Raw genomic sequence first — 21,814 nt, 5'->3', positions numbered from 1 at the left:
TGCCGGCTGCAACACAAGCGCAAAGCATGATCAAACCCCTGTGCTTAACAGTTGGAGAGGGGTTCTTTTCATGAGATTCTGCAGCCTTTTTTCTCCAAACATACCTTTGCTCATTGCGGCCAAAAAGTTCTATTTTAAGTTCATCAGTCCACAGCACTTGTCTCCAAAATACATCAAGCTTGTTTAGATTTTCCTTTGCAAACTTCTGACGATGAATCTTGTAGTGAGGATACGGGAAACATTTTATTCTGATGACTCTTCCATGAAGGTCATATTTGTGCTGGTGTCACTGCACAGTAGAACGGTGCACCACCCCTCCAAAGTCTGCAAAATCTTCCTGAAGGTCTTTTGCATTCAAACGGGGGGTTTGATTTGCCTTTCCAGCAATCCTACGAGCAGTTCTCTCGGAAAGTTTCATTGGTCTTGCAGACCTCAGCTTGACCTCCACTGTTCCTGTTAGCTGCATTTCTTAATTACATTATGATCTCCGAAATGATATCGTATTTGTAAGTAGCTACCATGCACAATCCTGATTTGATGGAGACAGACGTGAGAAGCACGGAGGAACATCTGGAGAAACTTCTGAAATGCCCACTTCGCTGCCGCTGCTACTGTGTGATCGAGAATCACCGGAGGGGAAGGTCCCAAATCCTCGGCTTTGCCTCTTGCTTGTTACCGGGGCCAGGGTCGAAGCGCTTGGCGGAGATGGTGCTCGGTGTCAGAGGGCTGGTCGGAGGCTAGAAGTTTTCGGACGGGCTCAAGTCGGCTGTGGTCGGGTGCTTCTAGGATGCTGAATCGGCAAGTTTGCGGCGCTGGAAGCTCATGGCAGGGAGAGTTTTTCTTTCTTCTACCGTCTGCGTGAGATGATGGGACTTTCGAAAGACTTTGAGACTTTTTAACCGTGCCATGGTCTGTTCTTTATCAAATTACAGTATTGCTTTGCACTGTTGTAACTATATGTTATAATTATGTGTTTTTTGTCAGTTGTTCAGTCTTGGTTTGTCTTGTGTTTCTGTGATATCACACCGGAGGAACATTGTATCATTTCTGAATGCGTGCATTACTATATGACAATAAAAGAGGACTGTGTGTCCTCATAATCTAATCTAATCTAATCTATCGAACTGTAGAAACGGCTACCTGAAAACGCTTTGCTATCTTTTTTTAGCCTTCCCCTGCTTTGTGGGCACCAACTATTTTAATTTTCAGGGTGCTAGACAGCTGGTTAGAGGAGCCCATGGCTGCTGATTGTTGGGACAAGGTTTGAGGATTCAGGGTATTTATAAACCTTTGAAATTTGCATAACCTAGCCTATCCTACCGATGATCATGGACAAGCCATAGCCCTAACAAGCTGCTGAGACCTTGGTAAAAGTTAAATGAGAGCTCAAATCTTTGCATGGTGCTCCTTTCCAGTTTTTTCACTCTAAAATTGTACAAAACATAAATAATACACTGATCTTGCTTAAAATGTTGAAAATAATGTTTATCTTTAATTCTATGACTTTTGGAGATCAATTCAGATTCTACTCACTGAACTATTCAGAGTCGCAGAAATTTTGACCAGGGGTGCCCAGACATTTACATGCGACTGCAGATGAGGTCCTGGTGAGAGCGGACATGGAGCACTGTGCACAGGTCTGGTCTCCCTCCCCGAGTCAGCCTTCAGGATGAAGGGAATGAAGAGAAGGTTTCCCAGATTGGCTGATGGGGTGGGGGTGGTTGTGTCCTCGCAGAGATTATACAGGCTGGGACTCTCTCAAAATTAGAGAAGTAACAGGTGGTCTGACTGAGACAGACACAGGCTCACAGGACAGAGATGAGAAGAAATTTCCTCACCCAGAGTGCTGTGAATCTGTGGCATTTTCTCCACAATGTTTCTAAATTCAAAAGGCAAATTTAGGGCTACAGCGGTGACGGAAACACTGTGGGGAAGTGGCGCTGAGGTCAAAGATCAGGCATGTTTTGAACGAAGGGCAGAAAAGGCGTGAGGGGCCGAATGGCCACACCCATTCATGTTTAGCTTCTAAAGCACAGGTTTACCTTTGCACTTTTTTCACAATCGACCCTTTGGGTTGAGACAGTCCTGATGAAGGATCCCGGCCTGGAATGTCGATTGTACATTTCTGTCCACAGATGCTGTCTGACCCGCTGAATTTCTCCAATATCACGTTTCTTACTCGAGATTCCAGCATCTGCAGTCTCTTGTGCCTCCCTTTTCAGAGCTTGTCCCTTTCAGTCCCGCCTCACACTGATCCAGGCTCTTCTCTCCGGCTTCATCTCTGTCCTGCTTCTTCTTTAGCCCATCGTGCCTACTGGGACACAGGCCCCGACCAGCAGCTCACCACAGTCCCCTGTCCAGGGCGAAGGCTGATCGGCCCTGTGGCTTCTCCTTTCACCACAATCGTCTTCCCAGGGAAGGTCCTTCCGATCTCAGGGATGAAGCCTGTGAGATTCAGTTGACGTTTCTGTCTCATTGGGTTTTTACGGCTTGGGGTTACTCGCCCCATTCCCGACCCTCATCCTTTTGCAGCCGGGCTTGGGCAGTCCATTGCCAAGTTTTCATTTCTGTTCAGACCTGCTTAATCTGTTTCTGATCCCTCCCTGATATAGATACCACAATTCCTTCCCACAGACAGCGACATCACTTTAATTCCCTGAGACTGCAGCGCGTGTAGTGGACAATCGCGGTACTGCAGGGGATCAGCAGCTCCCCGAAAGTGAAAGCATTCTGAATCAGGAAGTGCTGCGAGTTAACATGGCTTCGAAAGGACCGGCCGAGAGCTGGACCGAAGAGGTAATTTGTCCCGTCTGTCTGGATTTCTTCACCGATCCGGTTATACTGGAGTGTGGGCACAACTTCTGTCGCTCTTGTATCACACGGTGTTGGGAAAGGGAGGAGAGAAACTCCTGCCCGGAATGTAGGGAGGTGTTTGCTGACCGCACCCTCAGGGTAAATCGGGCCTTAGCAAATCTGGCTGAAGAAGCTCGAAATATAAACCTAAATCGGAAAGGGAAGGAAAGTAAACTTCACTGCGAGGAACATGAGGAAGAACTGAAGCTGTTTTGTGAGACGGACAAGACACTGATCTGTCTGATCTGTGCAGCTGCGCAGGAACACAGAGAGCACCACTTCCTGCCGATTAAAGAAGCTGTTAAAATCTACAAGGTAAAACTAACCTGAATTTGATTTTCACCCCATCCTCCCTTGTCCTGTCCAACTCTCCGCTCTTTGTGGGGATCTCTCTCGATGTCACTCGCTTATCCACTCGCTCCTCGCCACTGATCTACCTCCTGGCATTGACACCTGCAAGCAGGACAAGTGCTACACCCGACTCCCTCGTCACCATTCAGGGTTCAAACAGCCCCAGTTCCTCCCGTTTCTTCCATGGTCGATTGTCCTTTCATATCAGAATCCTTCTTCAGCTCTTTTCCTCTTCCACCTGTCCCCTCTCAGCTTCTCACTTCATTACCTCCCCCACATTCCCCCTCACGTCTCACCCGTCACCTGTCAGCTGGTTCTCACCCCCAAGCTTTTTATTCTGGCTTCTGCCCCATTCCTTCCCAGTCCTAATGAAGGGTCTCATCCCGAAACGTCGACTGTTTATTTCCCCTGCATAGATGCTGCCTGACTCACTGAGTTCCTCCGGCATTTTGTGCGATAATCGGGTTTGATCACCTGTTTCTTATGATCCATCTTTTTTTGTTACTTTTTCCTTCTCTCTCTGACTTCCAGGATCAGCTTAAATCTTCCTTAGACTCTCTCACAAAAAAGAAATCAGACTTCCGGGAAAAGGAGCAGCAACAGAAAGAGAAGATTTCCGGAGTTCGGGTGAGGCTTCCTGAGCGGAATTTCTGATATTAATCGATAGTTTTGCTCCCTTTAATGCGGAATAGCAGAGTATCGCAGCTCCAGTGACCTGGGTTCGATCCTGACCTCTGGTGCTGTCTGTCTGGAGTTTGCATGTTCTCCCTGTGACCACGACAGTTTCAGACACATCCCAAGGACATACTGGAAAAATGGTTAATTGCAATTAACCCCGTGAAGGTGGGGGAGGGTGTATGTGAATCAGCTGGGAGTTAATGGGTCAATGAGCGGGAATAGGTTTCAGGAAAACTTGAGGGAATGGGGTTGACGGGAATGCTCTCAGAACTAGCATGGATTTCAAAGGACCGAATGGTCACCCTACTGTCATAAGCAAATACAACACAGCAATACGGTACATTGATCTTCACCTTTCATTCGACAGGAACAGTCCAACAGCATTCAGACCCACATTACATCCCAGTTTGCTGAACTGCGCCAGATTATCACTGAGAAAGAGCAGAGCTTACTCAGGAATCTCAGGATGGATGAGGCGAGGATTCTAAATCCAATGGAGAAAAATCTTCAAGAGACACAAAAGAATATTAGGATTCTTCAGGAGGAAATCTCAAAGATAAAGGAACAGATGGATCGAAAAGACAGTGTGATATTTCTCAAGGTGAGGGATTATATTTCAATTTATTTCTGTCAAAGGACACTAAATGAACAGTGGAATATTTGAAGTAAACAGTGGCCATTTCTAACAAATCAGTTGCCGCTGCTGGCGACCTCGCACAGTTTGTTATACTTGTACGTTACACCTTCCAATCACTCCAATAATCATGTTCCAAAATGTCGAAGATAGGTATTCGATCCTTCAATAGCAACATACAATCTTGAAGCGATGAAACTTAAGTGTAATTAATCGTAAATTAAGCTGCAATGAATTGGTCAACAAAAGGTATGCCATCCATCTGTCCACAGCTCAAAACAGCCCAGAACAAAGTACTAATACCTCACCTTTTCCTTTTACCACACCCCACTCACGTGACTAGTTGCCATAATAACCATGTAACTCAGAATACAATGCAGAGAGAAAACAGATGTGTTGCTCCTACACACAACATTTACAAACGGCAGTAAACTGTCTCACCAGACAATTGATACAACTATTCAGTGCTGATATTGTCCCAAAACCGGACTTCCACAACTTCTGTACATCACAGGACAGAATCCAATCTTCTCTGAAATGATTTACTCTGATTATAATGCAGAGCTGCTGATTGTGTCTTTGATTATCACATTAAATATTCTCTAAATCTCACATTGACACACAGTTCCAGTCACAGACTGTGAATGTGTCTGGTGCGGTGGGTGTGAGGGTCTCTCTGTCAATCACTGAGAGCAAAGAATGTGACCCACACATCAGATTTATCCGCTATATCCGGTTTCCGCCAGATTACGGAAACATTCACCGACTCTACATCTTCAGATAAATTTCACATGGGATTACATCCCATTCTCCATCATAAACAAGCCATTCGGTCCATATTCTGCTATCAATTTCACTGCTTCACAAGCCTCTTCCCACCTATCCACCACACCCAGCGACAGTGCTCTGATCTCCACGGTCCCTCATCTGTTTATCTAGTTTACCCGTGACATTCAATCTCTGCTGTTCCGCTTCAACCACTCCTGTGCCAGTGAGTTCCACATCCTCTTCACTAAATTTCTTATCGGATTCATTATCAAATCCATCACTGATTTGAGTTCGCCCATCTCATCATTCTAACGCTTCATCCAGATGAAAATGCATGACGTGTCCTGTCTTCCTTGCAAGTTTCATCCTCTCAGTAATGGCCCAGCTTTCAGAGAAATACCCTGTAATTTAACCCCTGGTTCTGCATTGTCTGTGTGTGTGAGTGAGTGACTGCAGGAGTGGGAATTTTCAACCCCTGGTTCTGTATTGTCTGTGTGTGTGAGTGACTGCAGGAGTGGGAATTTTCAACCCCTGGTTCTGTATTGTCTGTGTGTGTGAGTGACTGCAGGAGTGGGAATTTTCAACCCCTGGTTCTGTACTGTCTGTGTGTGTGAATGACTGCAGGAGTGGGAATTTTCAACCCCTGGTTCTGTATTGTGTCTGTGTGTGTGAGTGACTGCAGGAGTGGGAATTTTCAACCCCTGGTTCTGTACTGTCTGTGTGTGTGAATGACTGCAGGAGTGGGAATTTTCAACACCTGGTTCTGTATTGTCTGTGTGTGTGAATGACTGCAGGAGTGGGAATTTTCAACCCCTGGTTCTGTATTGTCTGTCTGTGTGAGTGACTGCAGGAGTGGGAATTTTCAACCCCTGGTTCTGTATTGTCTGTGTGTGTGTGTGAGTGGCTGCAGGAGTGGGAATTTTCAACCCCTGGTTCTGTATTGTCTGTGTGTGTGAGTGACTGCAGGAGTGGGAATTTTCAACCCCTGGTTCTGTATTGTCTGTGTGTGTGAATGACTGCAGGAGTGGGAATTTTCAACACCTTGTAATGGTTTGGATGAAATTCAGGATGTCGAGAGTCTCAGTCTATTCAGATTTGTGTTTTATTTCTTTCAGGAGGAAGCTCGTCAGAACAGGTGGAAGGACATGCTCTTTACTGAAACCCTGTATGGATTTGTAAAATAGTTTAGAATAGCAGTTTATCACCATCAGTTTACTATTTACAGGATTAATGATGATGTCCCGGAATTGTCAGTGACAGATGAGGCCCTACCGGTGGAAAAATTTGATCACCTCTATTTGCTGAACACAATGCTGAGAGAAACACTTGATGCCATTAATCGAGGTAAAACTCACAAAGATTCATTTCTACTTGTTTGTGAGATCACAATTAAGTTCAATTTTGAGGCAAAGATTGCTGTAATATTGGGTTGAAGTGGAACTGAAGTCTATTCCACATCAACCCCACCGACGGGGGGGGGGCGTCACTGTCACATGGTCAGCTGGAGATGTCAGACCCCTGAAGACACCAGCACAGGGCCACAATACAACCAATACACGAGACAGGCAGATGAACCACTGTGTCCCGATCCCAGGCCACTGCACTAACACACCTAGACATGAGTTTGAATCCTACCACAGGAGCTGAGAAATTAATACTGGCTTGATGATATTGCAGGGAATAAAAGTGGGCTGTGGTCACCGGGCTTGTCAGAAAAATGCACAAGTCCTTTGTGCGCTGTGAGTGCAGACTCTGATTGACGCAGGTCTTTCCCCTTCTGGATCTGCAACTCTCACTGTTGTTCGAGGGAAAAGAGGGGAGCGGTAGTGATTGGGGACTCAGTCGGGGAACAGACAGGAGAATCTGTGGATGTGAGTGGGACACCCGAATGGTATGTTGCCTCCTAGGTGCCAGAATCAGGGATGCTTCGGATCGTGCCTGCAGCATTTTAGAGAGTGAGGGAAAACAGCTGGATATATCGGTATATTTCGGGACCAATGACATTGGAAGTAAAAACAAAGAGGTCCTGAAAATAGAATTTGGAGAGCTTGGTGGAAAGCTCAGAAGCAGTACCTTCAGGTTTATAATTTCTGGACTGCTGCCTGTGCGACGTGCTGGTGAGGGTAGGAGCAGGATAATTTGGCAGATTAAAGCATGCCTGAGAAGCTGGTGCAGGGGGCAGGGCTTCAGGTTTTTGGATCATTGGGATCTTTTCTGGTGGAGAAATGACCTGCTCAAAAGGGATGGGTTGCACCTGGACCCGAGGGAGAACAATATTCTCACAGGGAGGTTTGATAGAGCTGTTGGGGAGGGTTTAAACTAATTTGTTGGGGGGGGTGGGTGGTTAGGAACGAGTGAAGGGGTAGGATTGATGGTAAAAATGCAAAGATAGTGTGCAGTCAGACTGTCAGATGGGGCAGCCAGATACGAGGACAAAACTGCAGCCAGCTGGGTGAGTATCAGTGCATTAGGGATGCAGAATGAAAAAGGATAGGAAATACAGTACCCAAAGTGTTATATCTCAATGCATGGAGTGTGAGAAATAAGGTGGATGATCTTGTTGCTCGATTACAGATTGTCAGGTATGATGTTGTTGCCAATCATGGCTGAAGGATGGTTGTAGTTGGGAGATGAATGTCCAAGGTTACACATTGTATGGGTGGTATAGGAAGGTAGGCAGAGGGGGTGAAATGGCTCTCCTGGTAAATCAATAGAAAGATGTAACATAGGATTGGAAGATGTTGATTCCTTGTGGGTTGAGTGAAGGAAATTCAGAAGTGAAAATGACACTGATGACAGTCATATACAGGATCCCAACAGTAGCTGGATGTGGACCACAGATTACAACTGGAAATAGAGAAGGCCAATGAAACAGACAATGTTACAATAGTCATGGGAGAATTCAACAAGCAGGTCAATTGGGAAAATTAGATTGATAATGGATCTCAAGAGAGTGAATTTGTTGAATGCCATGTGATAACTTTTTAGTGCAGTTTATCATTGAGCCAACTCGGGGAACAGCTCTACTGGATTGGATGTTATGTATTGAACCAGAGGTGATATCTTAGGAAAAAAACCTGAGGAGGCCGTGCTCACAACATGACTGAGTTCAACTTGAGATTTGATAAGGAAAAAGTAAAGTCTGACGTTGTAGTATTCCAGAGGAGTAAAAGAAATTACAGTGGTCTGACAGAGGAGCCGGCCAAAGTAAATTGGGGGGAGATGTTGTCCAGAATGACAGCAGAGCACAAATGATATCAGATTCTGGGAAAATGAGGAAGGTGAAGGATAGATATATTCCAAAAGTAAATAAATACTCAAATGACAAAATAGTACAATCGTGGCTGATAATGCTGATGTAAATGCAAAAGAGTGGGCATACAACAAAGTGAAAATTAATAGGAAGACAGAGAATTGGGAGGCTTTTAAATACCTACTGAGAGGAACTGAAAAAAATGATTGGGAGGGGAAAAATGAAATATGGAATTGAATTGAATTGACTTTATTACTTACATCCTTTCTATAAACGAGCAGGAAAAATCTTCCGTCTAAATGTGCAGTTTATAGTAATTTATGAAAAATAATATGTATAACATTCCAGTCAATATAACATAGAAATACAGTTGTCTCAGCACGAGTTAATCAGTCTGATAGCCTGGTGGAAGAAGCTGTCCCCGGACCCTGTTGGTTCTGGTGTTTATGCTGCTATACCAGTTCCTGTATGGTAGCGACTGGTACAGTTTGTTGTTGGGGTGACTTGGGTCTCCAATGATCCTTCAGGCCCTTTTTACACACCTGTCTTTATAAAACAAGTAAGCAAACAATATCAAGCAACACACATCAAAGTTGCTGGCGAACGCAGCAGGTCAAACAAACAAACAATATCAAATTGATTTTCAAGTATTGTGAAAAAATAAAATAGAGATGAGAGTGGATATAGGACCACTAGAAAATGAGGCTGGATATATAATAACAGGGGACAAAGAGATGATAGATGAACTAAATGAGTATTTTCATCAGTCTTCACTGTGGAAGACACTGGCACTGTGCCAGGTGCTGAAGGGTGCGAGGGAAGAGAAGTGAGTGCAGTTACTGTTAGAAAGGAGAAGGTGCTCAAAGAGCTGAAAGGCCTAAAGGTACATAAGTCACTCAGACCAGATGAACTGCACCCTAGTGTTCTGAAAGAGGTAACGGTAGACATTGTGGAGGCATTTGAAATGATCTTTCAAAAATCATTGGACTCTGGTGTGGTGTCAGAGGACTGGAAATTACAAATGTCACCCAACTCTTAGTCATGAGGAAGGCAGCAGAAATGAAGTTATAGACCAGCTAGCCTCACCTCTGTGGGTGGGAAGACATTAGTGTCAATTGTTAAGTATGAGGTTATGGAATACTTGGTGATACTGGACAAGATAGGACGCGTTGGCATATAATAAGATTGGTGAAGGGGCCAGTAGTGTTGAGGAAACAGGTAGGCTTCAAAGGACTTGGATGAGGAGACTGGGCAAGAAAGTGGCAAATGATACACGATGCTGGGAAATTCATGGTCATGCACTTTGGTAGGAGACATAATATGCAGATTATTTAAAATGGGGAGACAATTCAAAAATCTGAGATGCAGATGGATGTGGGAGTGTTTCTACAGAACACCCTGAAGGTTAACTTGCAGGTAGAGTCAGTTGTGAGGAAGGTAAATGCAATGTTAGCATTCAGTTCAAGGAGTTTAGTATACAGGAGCAGGGATGTGATGCTGAGGGTTTATAAGGCAATGGTGAGGCCTCACCTTGAGCATTGTGAACAGTTTTGGGCTCCTCATCTGAGAAAAGATGTGCTGGCATCGTAGAGGGTTCAGAGGAGGTTCACAAGGATGATTCTGGGAATGAAAGGGTTATCAGACTTGAAACGTTTGATAGCTCTGTGCCTGTACTCACTGGAATTTAGAAAGATGATGGGGGATCTCACTGAAACCTTTTGAATGTCGGAAGGCCAAGACAGAATAGATGTGGGAAGGATGTTTCCCATGGTGGGGGAGTCTGGGACAAGAGGGCACAGCCTCAAGATACAGGGGCGTCTTATTTAAAAACAGAGACGCAGAGAAATTTCTTTAGCCAGAGGGTGGTGAATTTGCAGAACTTGTTACCACAGGCAGCCGTGGAGGCCAGGTCGTTGGGCATATTTAAGGCTGAGCTTGACAGGTTCTAGATTGCACACAGTATCAGAGGTTGTGGCGAGAAGGCCGGGGAGTGGGGCTGAGGAGGAGATGAAAAGGATCAGCCATGATTGAATGGTGGAGCAGTCACAGTGGGCCAAATGGCCAAATTCTGCTCCTATAATTTATGAGCTTATGGTTATCAGACCACAACATTGAAGCATTGTGGGAACGAGCCCGGACAACACAGCCAGCATTGACATTGTTCAGGATTTCATCTCAGGAGAAGCACAGACAGCATAACCAGACTGGCAAAACAGCCCGACACACACATACACAGGAAGGATTGGCAGATTGTAGTCAGAGACGCAGCAATGTACGTTGATATTTCCTTCAGTAACCTAGAAACTATTCTCTTCAGACACGGTAATTTATTTGCTTAAACAACTCACACATGTCACACATTGTCAGCACACACCAGACATGTGATGACACACTGTAACATAGAAATACTTCAATGTGCACAAACACACTGATATTTACCACAATCAACACACACACATACACACACATAATATCTGAGTGTGGCACATGGCCAAAGAAATAGGCCCACGTTCTGACTTAGGAATGAAATCTGCCGTCCTTACCCAGTCTGTTCTGTGCATTGAGCTGCCCTCTGACGTGATGTCACATCAACAGTTCACAGACAGACTCCAGGGTGAGATTCCTCAGGAGGATGATCTGGGAGGGTTTGACGGATATTGAACCCACGGCCCACTTCATCCATCTGCAGACTGAGATGTCTTCCTGAGCATGTCCCGTTTGTGTGTGTTTGTCCCACATCCATCTAACCATTTCCTATCTATGTACCTGTGTAACTTCATCTTAAAATATTTTAATTTTACCTGTTTCTACGGCATCTGACAGCAAATTCCATCTGCCCACCTCCCTCTCTGTGAGAATGTTACCCCACAGATCCCTCATAAAATCTTCCCCACTCACTTTCAATCTGAGCCCTCTGGTTCTGTACTCCTATTTCTCAGAAAAAGACTCACTTTATCTCAGCCCGTTATGAATGTATTTACCTCGATAAGGGGTCATCCCTCAACATCCTACACTACAGCTAAATAGCCCAAGCTTAACCACTCTCCGCTTTTAATCCAAGCCCCCCAGTCCTGGTAACATCCTCCTGAATCTTCCTGTCCAGTGTAATGATGCCCAACACGGGTTGACTCTGTGGTTAAAAGGCATACGGTGCACTGGCCTTCATCAATCGTGGGATTGAGTTTAACATAGAAACATAGAAACATAGAAAATAGGTGCAGGAGTAGGCCATTCGGACCTTCGAGCCTGCACCGCCATTTATTATGATCATGGCTGATTATCCAACTCAGAACCCCGCTCCAGCCTTCCCTCCATACCCCCTGACCCACGTAGCCACAAGGGCCATATCTAACTCCCTCTTAAATATAGCCAATGAACTGGCCTCAACAATCTTCCTGCATCTAGCCTGTCCAATCCCTTTAGGATCTTATACGTTTCAATCAGATCCCCCCTCAATCTTCTAAATTCCAACGAGTACAAGCCCAGTTCATCCAGTCTTTCTTCATATGAAAGTCTTGCCATCCCAGGAATCAATCTGGTGAACCTTCTTTGTACTCCCTCTATGGCAAGGATAAGAACCGAGAGGTAATGTTGCAGCTATATAGGACCCTGGTCAGACCCCACTTGGAGTACTGTGCTCAATCCTGGTCACCTCACTACAACTACAGGAAGGACGTGGAAACCAATAGAAAGAGTGCAGAGGAGATTTACACGGATGTTGCCTGTTTTTGCTGGGGGTCGGGGACGGTATGCCTTATGAGAATAGGTTGAGTGAACTCGGCCTTTTCTCCTTGGAACGACGGAGGATGAGAGGTGACCTGATAGAGGTGTACAAGATAATGAGAGGCATTGATCGTGTGGACAGTCAGAGGCTTTTTCCCAGGGCTGAAATGGCTAGCATGAGAGGGCATAGTTTGAAGGTGCTTGGAAGGAGATACAGAGATGTCGGAGGTATGTTTTTTATGCAGAGAATGGTGAGTGCGCGGACCGGGCTGCTGGTGGTGGTGCTGCAGCCGGAAACGACAGGGTCTTTTAAGAGACTCATGAATGGCTACATGGAGCTTATAAAAATAGAGGATCATGGGTAAGGCCTAGGTAGTTCTAAGGTAGGGACATGTTCGACACAGCTTTGTGGGCCGAAGGGCCTGTATTGTGTTCTATGTTTTCTGTGTTTCTATCTTTCACTATATTCGGGGAAGTGGAAATGCAGACAATACCCGAACTGTGGTCTATCATCGACATCAAAGACCTTGCTTAAGTTCCTGTGGACAGTGTCGAATAGGCTGATGAATACAGGACTGAAGGTGTTATATTTGAATGCTCCAGTATACGGAATAAGGTAGATGATGTTGTAGCACAGGTAGAGATTGGCAGGTATAACGTTGTTGACGTCACTGAGTTGTGGCTGAAAGGAGATGCTGGTTGAAGCCCAACATCCAAGGATACACCTTGTATTCAAAGGACAGGCAGGTAGGCAGAGGGGATGGGGAGGCTCTGTTGTAAAAAATGAAATGAAATCCTCAGCGAGAGGTGACATAGGGTTGGAATATGTTGAGTCATTGTGGGTAGAGTTAAAAACTGAAAGGGTACGAAGACCCTGATGGTAATTATATACAGACCTCCAAATAGTAACCAGGGTCGAAATGGGATACAAATTACACTAGGAAATGGAAAAAAAATGCAATGTGACAGTCGAAATGGGGGATTTCAACATGGAGGTAGATTGGGAAAATCATGTTGGTGCTGCATCCCAAGAGAGGGAATTTGTAGAATGTCCCCAAAATAGCTTTTTAGAACCACTTCTGGTTGAGCCCAATGGGAGAAAGGCAATTCTAGAGTAGAGTTTCTATAGTGATTATGATTTGGGAGACTAAGGGAAAAGAATCTTTAGGAAGCAGTGATCATAAAATGATAGAATTCATCCTGAAGTTTGAGAGGGAGATAAAGTCAGATGTATTGGTATTAGAGTGGAGTAAAGTTAGTTACAGAGGCATGAGGGAAGAGCTGACCAAAGTAGATTGGGAGGGGTCACCAGCAGGGATGATTGCAGAACAACAAAGACTGGAATTTCTGGGGGCAATTTGGATAGATAGATCCCAAAGACGGAGGAGTATTATCAACGGAGGATGTGGCAACCTTGTTTAACAAGGGAAGTCAAAGACAGCATAAAAGTGAAAGAGAGGGCATACAATAGAGCAAAAATTAGCAGGATGTTGAAGTATTGAGGAGATTTTGATAATCAACAGAAAGCAATTACAAAGCCCGAAGGAGAGAAAATGAGATATGAGGGAAAGTTTGCCTACAATACTCAAGAGGACACAAAACTCTAAAGAGTAAAAGAGAGGCAAGAGTGGATATTGGACCCCAAGAAAGTGACACTGGAGAGGAGACATGTGACAAAATACATTGTCGAAGTACTTATTTAATATTTTGTGTCAATCCTCACTGTGGAAGATACCAGCTGTGTGTCAGAAATGTGAGAGTGTCTGGGGACAGAATTGAGTGTTGTTGATGTTGCTGAGGAGAAAGTGCGTGGGAAGATTGAAGGTCTGAAGGTAGCTGGACCAGATGGACTACACCCCAGTGTTCGGAAAGAGTTAGCTGAAGAGAATATGGGGGCATTAGTAATGATCTTTCAGGAATCACTAGATAATTGGACATTCAAGACGAATGGAAATTGCAAAGGTCACTTCACTCTTTATGACGGGAGAGCAGCTGAGGAAAGAAAATTACAGGTGAGTTAGTCTGGATGTGGTGAGCTTGGAAAGATGCTGGAGTCCAGTATTAATGGAACTGCTTTTGGGTACATGGAGGCACATGATAAAATAGGGCAAAGACAGCGTGCCTTCCCTGAAGGGGAAATCTTGCCCGACAAGTCTGTTGGAATTCTTCAAAGAACACAAAGCTGAGATAGACAAAGAATGATTTGGATGACAGAATTGTTGCCTTTGTGGCCAAGTTTGCAGATGATATGAAGTTAGGTGAAGGGGAAGGTAGTGGTGCAGAAGCTCAGAGTCTGGGGAAGGACAGAGACAGATTCGAAAATGGACAAAGATGTGATAGATGGATTATCGAGTAGGGAAGTCGTGCATGCAATTTGGCAGGTGGAATAAAGGCATAGACGATTTTGTAAACAGTGAGAAAATTCAAAAATCAGAGGTGCAGAAGGGACTTGGGTGTCCTTGTGCAGGATTCCCTAATGGTTAGTTGCAGTTTGAGTCAGTGTTAAGTTCAGCAAGCTCAACAGCTTTTTTTATCCTTTTTTCCCTTCTCTCTCTGTCCCTCTCACAATAACACCTTGCCTGCTCTCCATCTTCCTCTGGTGCTCCCCTCCCCCTTCCTTTCTCGATAAGGTTCCCGTCCCACGATCCTCTCCCTTCTTCATCTCTGTATCCCCTTTTGCCAATCAACTGTCCAGCTCTTGGCTCCATCCCTTCCCTTCCTGTCTTCTCCTATCATTTTGGATCTCCCCTCCCCCTGCCACTTTCAAATCTCTTACTAGCTCTTCTTTCAGTTAGTCCTGACGAAGGGTCTCGGCCTGAAACGTCGACTGTACTTATTCCTGTAGATGCTGCCTGGCCTGCTGCATTCACCAGCATTTTGTGTGTGTGTTGCTCGGCTCCCATTATCACCTTCTTTACTGTTTCGAACCTTCACACTCCCTCACTTCATACTCACAAATGAATGTTAACATTGAATGAAGGGCCTGTTCCTGTGCTGTACTGTTCTATGTTCCCTGTTCCCTGTTCAGAAGAATGAGAGGAGATCTCAGGGAAACACAAAATTCCTCCAGGAGTCAACAGGCAGAATAGAGTGAGGATGTTTCCTCTGTCTGATGTGTCAAGGTTCAGGGGTTACTGTCTCTTTGGGATTTTCTGCACGGCATGGGTGGGAGTGGGCTAACAGACATTCAGTGCATTTAAAATCACAGAGCCATCGTCGTACAGCATAGAAATGTGCCTTTCGACCCATCACCTTCGTGCTAACCTATTTACCCATCTACATTCATCCCATTGGCCAGCATTAGGTCAGTCTCCTTCTCTGCCTTACCAATTCAAGTGTCTGTCCAAGTGTCTCTTAAACACAGAGGACTGGAGGCCTGTGACCTGCAGAGGTCGGTGCTGGGGCTGGGGTTGTATGTCATTCCTATTTATGATTTGGATGATAATGTCGGTGACATAGTTAGGAGGTTTGTTAATGACACTAAAATTCATGGTATAGTGGACAGGGAAGAGGGTTATCTCTGTTTACACCGGGCCCTTGATCAACTGTAGAGATGGGTACAGGGAGAATGTTTTAAAATACATCTTGGCAGGGACGTGGATAAGAAAAGGTGAAAGGAATAATGGGCAAATGGGACTAGCTCACTAGAGCAAGTTGGTCAGCACAAACGAGTTGGGCCGATGGGCCTCCGTGACCTCCAGTTTAAATCTATTCACCCACCCCTTTCCCATCTTAATCCACCCCTTTCCTGCACTCGTTTCTGCTGTCTATTTATTTCTATCCTTGAGGGAAGATGTCGACCTGAACCGTAGACTGTCCATCTCTCTCCACACCTCCTGCCTGACCCGCTCGGTTCCTGCAGCATTTTGTGTCTGTTTGATCGGGAAATCTCTGCTCTCCGTCCAGCAGAAAGTCCTTGGGGAGACATTAGTTGTCCACCCGGTTTCGTTCGGTCAAACCACGGGAAAGGTTCGTGTCGGCCACCAGACCGCGCCTGAGGCCTAGCGGCCTTTCCCCCGATCTCCGGGGCCGCGCTGCCCGAGTCGCCCCCCGATCCCCGGGGCCGCGCTGCCCGAGTCTCCCCCCGATCCCCGGGGCCACGCTGCCCGAGTCTCCCCCCAATCCCCGGGGCCGCGCTGCCCGAGTCTCCCCCCGGTCCTCGGGGACTCTCTAATTCTCTGCTTCTCCCCCCAGTCTCTGTCACCCTGGATGTGGAAACGGCGAATCCGCGGCTCGAGGTGTCTGAGGATCGGAAGAGTGTGAGATGGACCGAGACCAGGAGGAATCTCCCTGACACCGGGAAGAGATTCACAAACAGGGCTTGTGTGCTGGGATCGGAGGGATTCACATCGGGGAGACATTACTGGGAGGTGGAGGTGACGGGGAATCGGGACTGGTGTCTGGGAGTCGCCGCAGAGTCTGTGGAGAGGAAGGGACGGGTCGGACTGAGTCCGGAGACCGGATTCTGGGTCATCGCGCGGGTTGATGACGTGTTACATCGGGATTGTGACGTGATCATCTCCCCTGAGTCCCGTCTCCCTGCCGGTCCCATCCCCGGGAGGGTGGGAGTTTATCTCAGTTACCCGTCCGGGACAGTTTCAGTTTACAACGCGGAGACCAAGTCCCATCTCCACACCTTCACTGGGAATAAATTCACGGGGAAACTTTATCCTTTCTTCATGACTTGGGATGGAAACCGGTGGCTGAGAATCTACTCCGGTTCCGCTCCGGGTCTGTAAACGGGTCGGGTCCCGGGACCGGCGTCAGGAGTAAAGTCCCTTGTAAATATAAATGTGTGGAGAGTGAAATAAACACGAGATGAGAATTATCGATCCGTTAATTTTAACTCGTTCACCACATCCGACAACGGAACAGAAACACCGCGGATTCAGCCGCAGCCGCGGGGCGGCGGGTCCTGAGCTCCCCCGGGTCCTACAGTCCACCTGCACTGAGACAGGTTAAATGTGACCAGTGGGGCGGTGCTGACTGGGAAAGTCCACCCGCACTGAGACTGGTTAAATGTGACAAGTGGGGCGGTGCTGACAGGAAAAGACAGTGAAGATTGATACAAAGTGTTCATTAAGTTCATCTGACATTTCTTTGTCCCCATCACTACCTCACCAGCATCATTTTCCAATCCAATATCAACTCTCATCTCCCTTTCACTCTTCATGTAACTGAAAATGAACTTTTAGTATACTGCTTTATGTTATTGGCTAGTTTGCCTCATATTTCATCTTTAACATTCTTATGGCTTTTTTGTTGCCTTTTAGCAACATCGAAACATAGAAAATAGGTGCAGGAGTAGGCCATTCGGCCCCTCGAGCCTGCACCGCCATTTATTATGATCATGGCTGATCATCCAACGCAGAACCCCTCCATACCCCCTGATCCCCGTAGCCACAAGGGCCATATCTAACTCCCTCTTAAATATAGCCAATGAACTGGCCTCTACTGTTTCCTGTGGCAGAGAATTCCACAGATTCACCACTCTCTGTGTGAAGAAGTTTTTCCTAATCTCGGTCCTGAAAGGCTTCCCCTTTATCCTCAAACTGTCACCCCTCGTTCTGGACTTTCCCAACATTGGGAACAATCTTCCTGCATCTAGCCTGTCCAATCCCTTTAGGATTTTATACGTTTCAATCAGATCCCCCTCAATCTTCTAAATCCCAACGAGTATAAGCCTAGTTCATCCAGTCTTTCTTCATATGAAAGTCCTGCCATCCCAGGAATCAATCTGGTGAACCTTCTTTGTACTCCCTCTAGATTTTAAGAGCATCCCAATAATCCAACATCCCACGCACCTTTGCTCCCTTATATGCCATTTGCTTAGGTAATACACAGTCCTTAACTTCCCTTGTCAGCCATGGATTCCCACCGCTGCCATCTGAGAAATTCTTCTGTGGGACATGTCTCTCCTGTGCCTTGTATTCTATTCCTAGATACGTCAGCCACCTCTGTTCAGCCATCATCCCCGCAGTATCCCTCTCCAATTCACCTGGGCAAGCTCCTCTCTCATGCCTTTGTAATTCCCTGTATTCCATTGTGAGACTGATACATGTGACTTGGGCTTCTCCCTCTCAAATTGCAGAATTAATTCAATTATATTATAATCACTGCCTCCGAACGGTTGCTTTACTTTCAGCTCCTGGAGATGATCAGGGTTAGTACACAACACCCAATCTTAGATGGCCTTTCCCACAAGTAGGCCCAAACACAAGCTGCTTTACAAAGCCATCTCGTCGGCATTCAACAAATGCCCTATCGTGATCTAACAACAACCTGATTTTCCCAACCCTTTGCATATTGATGTCCCCAATATAATTGTGACGCTACCGTTATTATATGCCTTTGCCCGTTCAATACTGTGAATTAATTTAAAGTCAGTCCCTTAACTTAATAAAGTTTTTATCTGAAAACCACCAACCCCACCAAAGATTGTACTGGAGACTGCATTTGATTTTTTTTCAGCCATATCTGCTTCACACTGAAATAGTATGTGTTTACCAGTTTCATAATGACAAAATGTACACGACACAGAATGATGTTTTCCAGTTAGATACAAGGCATAATTAAACATCATGTGGGCATTTCTAAGTCGTGTCAATATCATTTCTTCCATTCTTATTTTTGGCCCTTCTTCCATAAACCCGATTGGTTTATGTATTCCGTGAAGGTGCCTGTCCTGTATCCTACAAGTCTTGCCATAAGTCCCTAACTCTTAACACTACTAACCCCTAAGCTAAGATTTGCTAAGTGGAAGGTCTATATCCACAGTTGAACTTTTAACAGGTTGTGTTGCTAAACAGTCAACCCCATCATTTCCCTCACCAGTGTGATGTGCAGGGCCCATAAGGTGCAGACACATAAACCAAATTTGTATATGAAATACTGCTTGACGAGGTCCCAACAGTCAATCTGACCTACTGCTAGAATGACCTGTTTGATGGCTCATCAAACCCTTTTCTTGCTTTTTAAATCTTTTTATTAATTATTATTGAAAATGAACAACAGAGAAAAACACATCAAAATAATCAAGATAACATATCCATATGTACAGTAAAATTTAAATTATCAACCAGGCTAAACAGAAAAGCAATAATAATCAAAAAACAAAGTATTAAATCTTTATTTTTTTATGGAAAAAAGGAAAGAAGGAATAAAAAGGAACCCCTACTAACTAAAGCAGAGAAAACCCCTAATAACTAAAAAAAAAAAGGGAAAACCCCATTTGGAGCACAACCCCGGAGCTTTGCGCCATACAAGCTTCCATAAAAAAAAGACATCAAACCACCAACCAAATTCATATAACCAAGCATCAGAAAAGGACCATCTTAATTAACTCAAGTCAAATGATAATAACGGGCAAAAGAGCCACACCTTTTCTCAAAGTCAAATTTAGGATCAAAAGTTCCACTTCTAATTTTTTCCAAACTAAGACATAAAATCACCTGAAAGAACCATTGTATCAAAGTGGGAGCAGAGGCATCATTCCATTTTAATAAAATAGCCCTTCTAGCCAATAATGTGACAAATGCAATTACATACTGGTCAGATATAGAAATACCGTGAACATGTTGAGGAATTATACCAAACAAAACTGTCAATTTATTAGGTTGAAAATTGACTCTTAAAGCTTTAGAGATTATAGAAAAAATGGATTTCCAAAATTGTTTCAATACAGAACACGACCAAAACATATGTGTCAATGTAGCTATCTCAGTTTTGCATCTATCACACTGATTATTTACATTAGGAAAAATTTTAGACAATCTCTCCTTCATCAAATAATAACAATGTACAATTTTACATTGAATTAGATAATGACTGGCACAAAATTCACAACCAATCCTCTGAGATCAAGGTCATATTAAGCTCTCTTTCCCAATCTTACTTGATGTTAAGGAAAGGAGAATTGTCCTGTTGTAATAGCAAATTATAAATTTTCCCAATGAAGCCTTTCACGAAAGGGTTCATTTTTAAAATAAGGTAAGAATCTTGTATATATGGAAAATTACTTAAATATTCTTGTAAAAGATGTCTGACCTGAAGATATTGCAAAAACCTTCAAACCCGAAAAGGATTCTGAACAAATTACAAGTTTGTAAGCAACAATTTCCTCCACCCACTGTAATGATGACAAAGAATTCTGCTTCCTATACCCATAAATGGCTGGTAAGTGATTTCTTTATCATTGCCTGCAATTCAGACACACAGAAAAAAGAAAACAATCACACTAACATTCCCAGTTAAATTATGTTTCAATCCATCTGTAAAAATGGTTACTGTATGATAGTAACTGTCATTAATATACTCATGAACCAACAGACTCTCAGGCAGAACAGAGTCCACTTGTGTAACCTAAAATTAACTACAGTCATTGAGAAAAAAACACAAAATGGGGTTAAGGAGAAAGCTACAGTGGGACATATCGTATCATCCAATAGTCATAGTCATAGTCATACTTTATTGATCCCGGGGGAAATTGGTTTTTGTTACAGTTGCACCATAAATAATAAATAGTAATAAAACCATAAATAGTTAAATAGTAATATGTAAATTATGCCAGTAAACTATGAAGTAAGTCCAGGACCAGCCTATTGGCTCAGGGTGTCTGACCCTCCAGGGGAGGAGTTGTGAAGTTTGATGGCCACAGGCAGGAATAACTTCCTATGACGCTCTGTGCTACATCTCGGTGGAATGAGTCTCTGGCTGAATGTACTCCTGTGCCCACCCAGTACATTATGTAGTGGATGGGAGACATTGTCCAAGAGGGCATGCAACTTGGACAACATCCTCTTTTCAGACACCACCATGAGAGAGTCCAGTTCCATCCCCACAACATCACTGGCCTTACGAATGAGTTTGTTGATTCTGCTGGTGTCTGCTACCCTCAGCCTGCTGCCCCAGCACACAACAGCAAACATGATCGCACTGGCCACCACAGACTCGTAGAACATCCTCAGCATCGTCCGGCAGATGTTAAAGGACCTCAGTCTCCTCAGGAAATAGAGACGGCTCTGACCCTTCTTGTAGACTGCCTCAGTGTTCTTTGACCAGTCCAGTTTATTGTCAATTCGTATCCCCAGGTATTTGTAATCCTCCACCATGTCCGCACTGACCCCCTGGATGGAAACAGGGGTCACCGGTATCTTAGCTCTCCTCAGGTCTACCACCAGCTCCTTAGTCTTTTTCACATTAAGCGACAGATAATTCTGCTCACACCATGCGACAAAGTTTCCTACCGTCGCCCTGTATTCAAGGTTACACCTGAGTACAGTACACCCAACAATACACCCATGTTCCCAGCGTGATATGAACCCAGCCATCTAAAACTGAAAACCAAATGTCCTCTAGCACAGGATGATAATTTCTTTGCACTCTCAAATTAATCCAATTTGTTAACATCAGCTTCAACCTCTGTCACTGGAAGGGCAATTGTCCCATTTCAGCCAGTAAAGCCGAAACAAGGGACGACTTTACTGCACCACAGCAAAATCTTAAAGCCTGTGCTCGTATCACACCCAAGTATTTTAAAGTTGAATATGAAACTG

At 44.7% G+C, this 21,814-nt stretch overlaps 2 protein-coding genes across 2 annotated transcripts in view; one reads left to right on the top strand and one right to left on the bottom strand.

The window, feature by feature from the left end:
• The window catches only part of LOC140185019 (uncharacterized), a 777,523-nt gene that overhangs the window by 632,103 nt on the left and 123,606 nt on the right, over nucleotides 1–21,814 (bottom strand). The gene's annotated exons all lie outside the window — the stretch shown is intronic.
• On the top strand, nucleotides 2,758–17,004 carry LOC140185312 (zinc-binding protein A33-like). The gene is made up of 6 exons (XM_072238704.1): nucleotides 2,758–3,168; nucleotides 3,736–3,831; nucleotides 4,250–4,483; nucleotides 6,400–6,419; nucleotides 6,510–6,628; nucleotides 16,455–17,004. Exons 1-6 carry the CDS (start codon nucleotides 2,758–2,760, stop codon nucleotides 16,997–16,999), a joined length of 1,425 nt encoding a protein of 474 aa, XP_072094805.1. The 3' UTR covers nucleotides 17,000–17,004.

Source organism: Mobula birostris, chromosome 20 (assembly GCF_030028105.1).
Source record: "Mobula birostris isolate sMobBir1 chromosome 20, sMobBir1.hap1, whole genome shotgun sequence".
Lineage (NCBI taxonomy): Eukaryota > Metazoa > Chordata > Chondrichthyes > Myliobatiformes > Myliobatidae > Mobula > Mobula birostris.
Note: the sequence above shows the minus strand (reverse complement) of the source record. Positions and strands in the feature narration are given on the sequence as shown.

Coding starts and splice junctions, on each gene's coding strand:
- LOC140185312 (XM_072238704.1), top strand. CDS start 2,758: ATGGCTTCGAAAGGACCGGCCGAGAGCTGGACCGAAGAGGTAATTTGT. Junction 4,484..6,399: donor ACAGTGTGATATTTCTCAAG/GTGAGGGATTAT, acceptor TATTTCTTTCAG/GAGGAAGCTCGTCAGAACAG. Junction 6,420..6,509: donor GAGGAAGCTCGTCAGAACAG/GTGGAAGGACAT, acceptor TACTATTTACAG/GATTAATGATGATGTCCCGG.